The sequence below is a fragment of the Athene cunicularia genome (assembly GCF_003259725.1).
Source record: "Athene cunicularia isolate RWA chromosome 6 unlocalized genomic scaffold, athCun1 chr6_part2, whole genome shotgun sequence".
Classification (NCBI taxonomy): Eukaryota; Metazoa; Chordata; class Aves; order Strigiformes; family Strigidae; genus Athene; species Athene cunicularia.
The window spans coordinates 8133775-8144772 of NW_020799106.1; the positions used below are offsets into that span (position 1 = coordinate 8133775).

Genomic DNA, 10998 nt, shown 5'->3' on the forward strand with positions numbered 1-10998 from the left:
AAAACCCAAAAACTCAACCAATGAGCTCTTCTACCAGTTAAGACACTTAATTGTTGTATGGAAGGAAAAATAATGAAAAGACTCATAGAAACCAATTCAGATCTGGCAGGACTGTGTTCTTGCTGTCTGTAAATCAAGAATTTCTACATAATTACTTCAAATTTATCTTGTTAAAACTAAGTTTTCATACCTAGAATATATTTTTCATTCCATGTGAAAACAACACGCTGAACACCTTCTAGCTACATTTTCACTGAAAAACTAAACAAAACTATTCAGATTGGGCTCATATGCAGCTACCACTGGCATGGTACCAACATTCAGCAATAACGGAATTCAAAAAATGCTCAATTATGAAAATGCTTTAGCTCCAAGAACTTCCGATACTGCACTGGGGAAGTTATACATACCTTCAAAGAAAAAAAACCCCAATCAAACAACAACCCATCTCCAATAATCAAGTTGTATTTCAGGTTTTATTTAAATAAATTCAAAAATATACTTATAGCCAATGTTTACATATTCAATCCAATTACTCTTCAAATCCTCCTGGTTAATAAAGAACAGATTCTTACAGTAATTATTAGATGTGCTTACAATGAAGCACTGTACTTTTGGAAAAGCAATTAAGCGTCTGCTGAACATTTAGCCAGTGTTCCCAAATCCCCAGGAGAACACTGTTCCTGTAATACGGTATTCCTCTACCTCCCCCTGAAGGCAGCAGCATTTTCAGAACATGAACTGCTTTCCAGATATTGAAACCACCTAGTAAAAGGACATTTCAAAGCACATTTCATGGCAAACTGGACCACTGATTTGAAAAACTGAAGACAGGTTTTATAATCAAATTTTCATTCAAGCCACAATATGATTTTTCACTTTTCTGAAAACATGTTAGCACTGGAAAAATCTGATTTCTATCCAAGAGAGTATCCAAACAGACAGCTTTTGCAGGTAAATTCACTTTGTATCTTTTAAAGTCACACAAATACATAAATGTTTTCAATTCAAACCTTTTGTCTCTTCCTCCAAATACTATTAGTCTTTCTGTGCTTCATTTCTCAATCAGCCATGTTTTCTGAATTAAGACAGTCTTTTATTCTGTTGCTCAATTATTAGAGCCAATATGGTCTGCATTGTTAGGTAAACACACGCCCATGCTCTGTAAAATGTTAGAGGCAGGTCCTGCCAGTCCAGACTGAGCACTGTAGGATTGAAGCAGGTTAGCTACGAGGTTCATATCCACATCAACTGGTGTCAACTCGGTATCTTCAGCTCCGGAATCAGGGCCAGCACTTTGAGATGTAGTTGCATTAACAGAACTTGCCTATAGTAAGTATAAAGAAGCAAGTTTTATCGAATTGTATAAACAGGTTTAAAAAAAGACAAACCATAAGAGAAAAGAAAGAAGGAGAAGTTTTGCAGCCAGCAAAATAGAGTACGTTCCACACTCTCTTGATAGACAGGAATTTAGTCTCCAAATGCTCATGCCAGTTAAAAATCATCGCTTTCCATTATACAGATTAAGTTCCAAGAGAAGGACAGAGAGGGTTACTGAGTCCTGGCTCAGTTTCCTATGGGAGTAATCTACTACAGGAACTCAAGAAGTCAAGCTGCAGCTGCTTGCCTACTACTAAAACAGGGTAAAACGGAAATGAAACGAAGTCTTGGAAATGATGTTCAAGTTAAAGCTTAGCTAAGTTGTTTTTTGGTTTGTTTTCAAAAAAAACCCCCATGGTGCAACTGCAGCACATTTTGCTTGCACGTGGCATTTTTTTTTAAAATAATTATTTAGCATATGATCAGAAGTTTTTGACCATGTTACTCAGAACAACCACTTTTAGCGTATTTCCTCTTTTCTAATACAGCTCTCAAAACTGTTCTGCTACAAACTAGAAATCAAGGCATACTTACCCCTTTCTTTTGGGCAGTGAAGCTTTTGCCAACATTGGTATGTGCCAGTTCACGGTCCATCTCATTCATATATGACTTGAGACTGCCTATAAGCTCGTTAGGTGATTCCTTCTGGTCTTCCCTTTGATTTTCAGCATCTAAGTCTTCATCATCCTCATCCAAGAAATCAAACTCCTCTTCTTCATCCAGATCATCAGAATCCAGCTCTTCTGAGTCTGCCCCTGTGCATTATTTTGTGTCAGTACAGATAACAAGCAAATAAGCACAGTGCCCGTGGGTGATCAGAAAACCCAGGGAAGCCAAATAACCATGAGATATTCTGACAAAAGGAACAAAGAAGCAATCTCACCTAAAATTCTGTCTAATGCTTTTGTAAAAGAATCTACATCAAAGGTAACATGGGATTCATCAGATGACCTGAAATATAAAAATATTTTAAAATAAATAAAGCTTTTATGCTTGCATAAGCCAACACAGGCATAAGCCATATGGCATACTGATTTCTCCCAAGCCTAGATTGAAGCTGGGACATTTGAACTGACAGTGTGGGAAATGTTTAGAAGTCTGAGGCCTGTATGAATTAGAAATGGAACAGCAAGTGGAGGAATTCCTGGCAGAAGTAGAGGAATGAGAGAGAAAATACACTCAACCGTTTCAATTGTTTGTTGTGACCGAAGAAAAACTGCACTGAAGAGAACTAAAATAAGCGTGCCTGAATCCTTCTGGAACAAAGTGGTGGTAGCACACCTTAGACAAAGATTTAAAAAGCTGAGAATCTCTGAAACCTCCTGCCTAGAAAGAACACTACAGGCTTCATTCTGGCCTCTCTTAAAGTTCAGTGGTTTGCCTTTTTTTTGGTGTTTTTTGTTTTTTAAATAACTGAAAAACCCTACATTATAACTCAGACATTGACACTAAAGGTAATTAAAAAAGGACCAAAGTTAAGAGCATAAATTGAGTAAACCCTTACACTCTTTGATACAGCTCACATGGCGTTATTGTCTCAATATTAAAGCTATTAAAAAAGAACCTAGACAATTTGCTACTGCCTCATTTTTATTTTTTTAAATTTAAGGCCTGTTCACACCACAGTCACACACACTTTCTTAACTTCAACAATTAATCTAGTGGCATTCTGCTGTTGTCTAAATAGTTTATTATCTTCAGTTAGCACTTTTCTTCCACTGTTGGGAACAATGAGAGGGATCCACAGTGATTCTTTTCTCCTACCTCTCTATGTGTACAGTCTGTGCTTCAGTGGTGCAAAAGCAGGCCTAGTATATTCAAAATACTAATCTACAGGAAATCTAAATACAGCTGTACCACAAAAATCAGTCTTATTTCACAGATTCCCTTGACTTAAATTTCATTTTTATTTCTGCACAGCCTCATCATCAGAATCTTAGCAGTGTGAATAGTCCCTCATAGCAGAAAAAATTCAGCTCAAACAAACTTCAGTTGCACATTTTAGTAACAGTGCTAAGAACTGTGATAACGAACAACAATAAGCCTTCAACTTAAAAGCGTTAAAAAATAAAAAAGGTAAACCCCACATAACCAAACTAAATATGAGTGCTGGAAAACAGGACAACTTGCAGCATTTTTACCTGCACCAGTGTCAGAGTGGTCACTAAGCTGGTTTAAAAGTAACTACGTATTCGCTACTAACATGGGTTTCCTCCAGGCCTCTGCTTAGTAGAACACTTTCAAACTTTGATTCTGTGCATTACAAAATCAACCAAAGGGCTGCAGCAGAATGAAAACTCATTCTACAGCAGACACGATCTTAAAAATACTACTACCATGGCATTTCTGCTCCTTCATGCGTTGAGACTTTGGATACAAAAGCCTTCATACTTTCAGCAACTGCTTCCAAGTCGTATTTCTGCTCATCCTCATTTGCGGAAGGAAGGGACTCATTTCTTGCCTCCTTCAGCATCTGATCTAGATCATCTGGTGTAATCTCCAGCCAACTGTCATCTGAAAGAATATAGGACATATTTGTTATTCTGCACAAGTCTGTTAGCCCACAAGGTCCAATCCAGACGGTTGAGAGCACTGCTAACATTTTGTAGCTTATTTTTGCACTGTTTTCATGCTGATACGGGATAACACAGGGTACAACGCAGTGAGAGGCTGCGAAGAAGAGCGTTCAGATTTCATTTTACTACTTTAAAACTTTGCTTTATATGCAGCTTCAAACTAGCAGATATTGTTCTAGTCATAGACAATCCTTATGCCACTAAATGAAGGAAGAAAAGGTTTGCACTGTAAAGGGAGAACCAATCCAACCTTCCACTGTGACCATGAACACTGAATGTTGGACGTGTGCTACTGGATCATTCAGAAATACAGATGTCATCTGTACTGCACGCTGGCAACAACTACATTTCTGTCAACTGAGTGAAAAAAAGGTATTATATAAAGTCTATGCTGGTCCCATACAGGCCATCAGAGTTGACCAGAGAGTAACTAACTCTGTATTGTCAGTATTGGAATTGGTTTATCATTATCAAATGTTTAAATACTTTCTGTCTGGTAGACAGTTGACACAAGGTACTTGGTCTAGTGTAAGTGTGCATGCTGTTACTGATCCAGTGCTATCAAACCAGAAACTGGATTGTGTATCTCACCAACTCACAGCCCCAAGCTTTGTGGCTTATGAACTGGTTGCCTCAATCTGAAATGACAGCCCGTGACACCACCTCTAGCAAGTCACACAATAGGAGACCAACTAAGTACAAAGAGACTGGTATAGTGCTGTGAACATTCACCCTCTCCCTCCACAAATACTCATTTGTGGTAGGAATAGTCCACCCTCCCATCCTGCTCACCATCCTCTGGAGGAAGACTAGCAGCTTCTCTCTCAAATTCCTTCAAATCAATAGTTGTTGCCTGTAGCAATGTCAAGATTTCATCACCTGGGCTCACTTCAACAGAGCTAGAAGGAAAAAATTCAATTTGCTGAAATGGATTTTTACTAGCATGACAATGCCAATGGCATTACACACTCCACATGCAGGTTTTCACTCAAATTCCTCATTATTCCTTCTGTGCAAATACGTCAGGTAAGTGAACTGGGGGGAAGTACCAGAATGCTACACAGATAGTATCAGCCAAAACAAGACACAGTCAATTACTGTAACTCCTTGTTGATGGCTCCAAAGCCCACTTTTCATGTTCCCTTTGTTCTCTACATTTATTTTGTCTTGGTAAACATTAGGATGGCCAGATCCCAAACAGCACGGACTGGAAATTCAAGCAAAGGAAATTCAGTCAAGATATTATGAGCTGGCAAGCCCTCAGATATTTTTGCCATGATCTAGTTTTTGGATTTGATCTTTTGGAGAAATCTACAGCCAGCTACCTGTCTTGAGTAAAGGAGACAAATTGCTCTGTAGTTATTATTCACTGGAATTGCTTTTCAATGAAGCTTTTAAACACCTTCTATAGCCAACCAACCAAATGATGCTTTTCAGTCACCCACTTGGAATAGCTTAGCATTTTACAAAACCAAGATAAATAGTTACTCTAGCAATAACTTCTACTAGTAGAGTCTTCTAGAGCAATAAATACCCATATGTCCAAGCCACAGCATCTATGTTAAATGTACAATGAAGAAAAGGGTTCAGGTTTTTTGTAACAAGTATTTAAAAAAGGTAAGTTAAAGCACTTGTAGGTACTGTGTATGATTACTCATGAATTTCAAGTAGCTCTTACCTTTCTGGCTTGGTAACAGATTGCTGGAAGTAATCTTCTGCCATATGCAACAGTTCCACGTATTGAGCAGATCCTTCCATTTGTCCCTATTTAATGCAAGCCACAAGTATGAATCTAAAGAATTCTCCCTCCCCTTCCTTTTCACAGCCAGGCTTCATAACAATGACTATTTGCCACAGAAATTTAGTGCTGAGAAAAATCAAAGCAAGTAATACTGCTTTGCCATGTATGCTTGGAACAGAATATGGGAAATGGGCATAAGGTGTTTTCATAGCCAAATACAAACTGAAGTCTTGTGCTGCAATATCCTATGATGTACATTAAAAACAATCAAAGATAATACTATGTCAAAGATAACACCAAGATTCTTACAACAGGGTGGATTTACCATGCCCAGGTTACAATTGTGCAGGAATTGTGAATGAATGTCTTGGTGTTTGGGAATTAAACAGAGAAGTGGCACTGCAGTACTGTAAAAATATTCCCCTTTTCCTATATTTACAAGATATTAACCTAAGAATTCTGATACAAGCTGTCCAATTTTTATAACCTTCAAATAAGTAGTCAATTTATGTCCAGTTTACAAACTTCAAATAAGTAGGTAATAGCACCTTTAAAAAAACCAAACAACAAAAACCCAAAACCCACACAAATGAAAAATACACTTACATGGCCCCAGATGGGTCCATGCCATATGGTGGTTTCCTTTATTTCCCCTTTCTTTAGAGTTCATCCCCAAACATACACACACACACACACACACAGAGCTTCACCTTGAAATAATTCTTCTCCTTTAGGCTGCTGAGGAATCTTTCCCACAAGGGACCCCTTAAAACATTTCTCTTGGAATTGGGAGATACTTTACTGCACTTGGAGCACAAAATTTCAAAGCCATGAGCCTGTATAAGAGATGCAACATGAGGTTCTCAAGATCACAATTTTAAGTGCAAGATCACAAATTTAAGTGCACTTGCTCCTGATGCTGCCATTTGAGAAGCAGGTGCCAAACCCAACTATATGTCAGTTAGCAATACCTTGCTTTGGAAGCTGGAATCTGTCTTTCCGCAGCAATAATGGATCATTTTGACTTTGCAAAGTTTCTCTACACAGGCAAAGCAACCTAGAAGACAGATCTGTAGTGCACAAGCTACTTCTCATGTAAGACTTTACCTGTACTTATAATCTATTTAAGAGTGCTCTATTCTGTAAAACTCCCACGATATGGTATTTCCAGAAAAATGGTAACTGTGAATTTGCTTGCATCTTTCTGTAAAAGTGGGCAACTTAAAAAGCAAAGAGTCATTTCTTGGACAGATGTAAACAAGCAAACAAAATACTAAGCACAAAATGCAGAACAAATAATTACCAGTTTCATGCCCAGTTCATAGGCCTTGTATTGAGGGTGAGATGGGAGGGGCAGCGTGTACCCACTGCGTCTATCCGCAACAAACTTCTGCTGCACCAGTTGTGCATATAAACACTTTGTGAAAGTAACCTGAAAAAAACAGAGCAAAAGAAAACTACTCACTGCAGCGTGACTGTGCTGTGTACAGGCATCAACTTACCACCGGTTTCCTCTAAATTTTGTTTTAAAGCACCAATATTACAGACAATACCTGAGATCATATTCAAAATACATCTTAGCTACCTTTGCCTTTGCTTTTCAGATCTTATGAAGTATATTCCAAGTTGAGATCTTTAAATAAACATGAACATCATTCAGTCTAATTAACACATTAAAACAAATCCTCAGTATTCATGCCAACGTGGTACCTTTTGAAAAAGGTAAGGGCTCTTTCCAATTAATGAAACTGAGATTTCAAAAACAGTCTAGAAGTCTACAACTTGACTTCCAAGCTTATTTTCAGGAGCTGAAGGGTATAACTCTGTAATGCAAACACATCAGATACAACACTGCTTGGACAATGTTCATGAAACACTTCATAAAGTAGCTCTCACAGAACTGTGTAAGCACAGCTGAGAAGGTGAAAAGCCTTGGAATGAACAGCCAGGGGTAGTTGAGAGCAACTCCTGGTGTTGGCTGGAAGTGCTGTCAAACTGCTCTGATCACAGAAGGAACTCAATTAGCATTTCAGCAGAGGAAATATTAGCAGGAATCTCTGATTCCTGAATCACTTATCTCACAATTAGCCATTTGAAAGTCAATCTGAAGAAAGAAAAGCTACTGACATAACGAACTGGAAATTTATGCCCAGCATTAAAACAAAAAAATAAACCAGAAAACATTTTATTTTAAAAATTAAATCCACATATTTGTATCATTTGACCACAGAACCTCTGTCAGTTACAGAACCTAATTAAGTACGAAGTTGCATCAGAAGGAGCACTTACTACAGTCATCACACGCTCGTCTGGAGGGAAAGTCTGAAAAGAACGACATGCTCGTAAATCTGCAGGATCTCGCAGGTAAAAGGCCTGGACTGCTGCAGCCACCAAGGAAGGGCGCTGCCTCAGCACTGCCACTATGCCTGCCGGAAGGTAGCAGTGGGCTCGGTGAAACGAGGCCTGAATTTTCTCAGGATACCTGTATCATACAATAGCAGCAGAGGGTATTAAGTGTACTGCAAGCCCAAAGCACTCTTTTAAAATTCACATTCCCATTTTCACTTTAATATTAATCTATATCATGGGCCAAATGCCAGATGATTATTCTCACCGAAAATTAAAACTCAGCTAATCTAACACCTGGAATGTCTGTTTTTATATATCTATCTATATATATATCACATATATATAGCTAATAAAAATTTAATCCCCACATTAGTAAGATGAATCACTGTGAACTTGACTAACATGTCCAGCTATACAGCTGCATTCCTTCACTGCGCCGAGTGTAGAAGTCATCTGGCTCGTGCTGGAATATCCTTGCAAAAAAAATCATGTACAGTGCTGAACAGATCTGTGACAAGATGATGCTCTGAAAAGCATGCTGGTTCTACATTTTAGTTTGCAAACCTTTCTGTCCCCACAAAGGGCTCCTAAATGCTCACAGAACTTGCAAATTGTTTAGTACAAGAAGGATGTGAAGGAAGAATAATTCATCATTTTCGGGTGTGGCATCATAGCAGTGAACCAGTCACAGTACAGCCTACAGGACGCACTGGTCCCCCTCTTTAGAAGAATGCCACAGAAAAACCTCTAGCTGGTGGTTTCTGAAAAAGCAGCAACTTTATCACACCTAACAGGAAAATGAATCCAAGAATGTACCCCAGACAGCTCACAATCTAAACTTACTGATGCAGATGACCAAAATAAAGCCCCCACATACCCACTGATGCGCTTATACACTGCTGTTCTAATGGGCTCTGCAGCCAGGAACTCCTCAGAACGGGTGGATAACAGCGTTAATGCCTGCGAGATCGTTGGAGTGGGAGCAGACAGGTCACATTCCTGCTCGTGGGGCTCTGACAGCGGGATGAGGTGCAGCTCTCCTTTGTAAAAGAACACCTGGCAGATAGTAACAGTCTCATCAGACAGGATAAGAACAGTCACACATTAAGCAATGGAAAACTTAATTTCATATACAAATGCATCTGTTTAAACACAGAGAATACTGAAGAACAAATAGAGAAACAATGCAGGAAACGGCATGATTTTGTTTTTAAATAGGAGATGAGGTAAATACAAATGCCAGAGACCACGATCCAATCAGTAAATAAACCCCCCTATTTTAACTGCAACATGTTTGGTCAAATGTATCTTGTTTCCTTAATAACAGTAATACCAAAAGTTTCTCTTCAGCTAGAGATTTGCTGATCAGAAGAATCAGTCAGCATAACCTAACTGCTGAAGAACAGGACAGGGCCTGAAAAGTGTTATTTCAGGTGTTACATGTGACCTCTCTTGGTTCCCAAGCCTAAGAAAATAACTGAACATAATAACACTGTCAACTCCCTCACTTTATCTGTTCCCTCAAATGGAAGGAAAATATGGGCCTGCTACTTCAGATAGTTTTGAAATTCATTTTTGTGTCATGTTCTACCTGTTTTAAGAGTCTTGTGACAGACAAAAAAAAAAATTAAACAAATCTTTGCTAATGAAAAAGTAAGTTCCTTCCATTTAAATCCACTGTCAAGAAACTCGGTAACTAGCAGTCATCTAGTGAGGTGATCTGGCTGCAGACTCTGGGTGAAGGAGCCTGCTCATTAACTCACCTGCACCAGACCCAGTCTGTCTCCTTGCAGAGACTCCAGCCTCGAGCATTCCCCAATCTGAGGGTAGCAAACCCTCATGCCTGAGCACTTGAGAATAAGGTAGAAAAAATCCAAGTGGCTATAGCAGAGCTAGAAAGCTCAGGTGGATCCCAAGAGTGCTCCTGAGGAGAGGAATGTGGTATGTTTGTGTACACTGCCATGTTATCCAAGCTTTCCTTGCACTCCAATAACCTAGAAAGCAGAAAGCTGGCCAAACTTACTGGTTTTACAGATCAATCAATGGCATGATAGCTTCACTGCCTTCACATTTGGCACCATGAATAGCAAGTTTGACAAAGTGTAGTCAGCTCTGCATTATGGAACAACTCAAAGAGGGACTTATGTGCAAGAGTAAGATCTAGCTGAACACCACAGACTCACAGCCTAGCAGGCAGGTCTGTAGTCTCCATACGAGTGTTATGCCATTACTGTAAGAAGATATTAGTGTAAGAAATTCCTCCTTCCATCAACAAACCAATTCTAGAAGAACCACCTGGTATCTGTAGCAATTTCCAGACACCTCTAGAGCAATTTCTCAGGATGCACTCACTCCGCATAGCGCTGTGCCAGAGCATGCAGAGCAGAATCAAGTATCAGAGGTTTCCAGGGGTTAAAGTCTCTCATTCCATGTCCACAGCAAGAGTAAAGAAGCTCATTAAAACCAGAACAGACTGTGCTGAAAAAAATACGCTGTTAATTAAAACAAGTCTTGGGCCCTGACCAGAGGTTTCTTCACGAGTAAGGGATAGACAGCGCTCCGGATTATCAGTGGCAGTCAGACCACTTGGCTGGACAGAGGTGCAAGAGAAAACTCCAACTGGTAGGTAAAGGCCATTGTGAGCCACTGGCCAACCGGTACACAAGTTTTACTCACCCTGTTGTCACTGTTCTCAGGATTCAGCCACTTTGGGAGAAAATCAGCCGCTTCTATCAAGAGAAACTCCCCATCGTTGTCATCGATCCTGGCCAAGGAGAAATCACTTTCTTACCAGGGAAAGTCTCGCACAGCACAACAACGTGTGTTTCTAAATCTAATTACTAAGGGCAGGTTCCACCTCTGGTTTTTTTTTTACGACACGACCTCCCGTCAGCCCCCGTCGGGGAAGGCGCTGCCCCCCCGCCCCAACCCCCGGGCTCCTCGGCGCGGCCC

The 10998-nt window shown here is 39.7% G+C and overlaps 1 protein-coding gene across 1 annotated transcript in view; it reads right to left on the reverse strand.

Annotated features, from left to right (window-relative positions):
- Positions 1-449: 449 nt before the first annotated feature.
- The window catches only part of ECD (ecdysoneless cell cycle regulator), a 10913-nt gene continuing 364 nt past the window's right edge, over positions 450-10998 (reverse strand). The window contains exons 2-12 of the mRNA XM_026851765.1: positions 10723-10828; positions 8924-9102; positions 7987-8179; positions 7001-7129; positions 6408-6533; positions 5635-5720; positions 4749-4855; positions 3717-3894; positions 2264-2331; positions 1915-2135; positions 450-1327 (exon numbers count right to left, since the gene is read on the reverse strand). Of these exons, the coding sequence (XP_026707566.1) occupies positions 1109-1327; positions 1915-2135; positions 2264-2331; positions 3717-3894; positions 4749-4855; positions 5635-5720; positions 6408-6533; positions 7001-7129; positions 7987-8179; positions 8924-9102; positions 10723-10828 (1612 nt within the window). The 3' untranslated portion in view covers positions 450-1108. The remainder of the gene's footprint in view (positions 1328-1914; positions 2136-2263; positions 2332-3716; positions 3895-4748; positions 4856-5634; positions 5721-6407; positions 6534-7000; positions 7130-7986; positions 8180-8923; positions 9103-10722; positions 10829-10998) is intronic.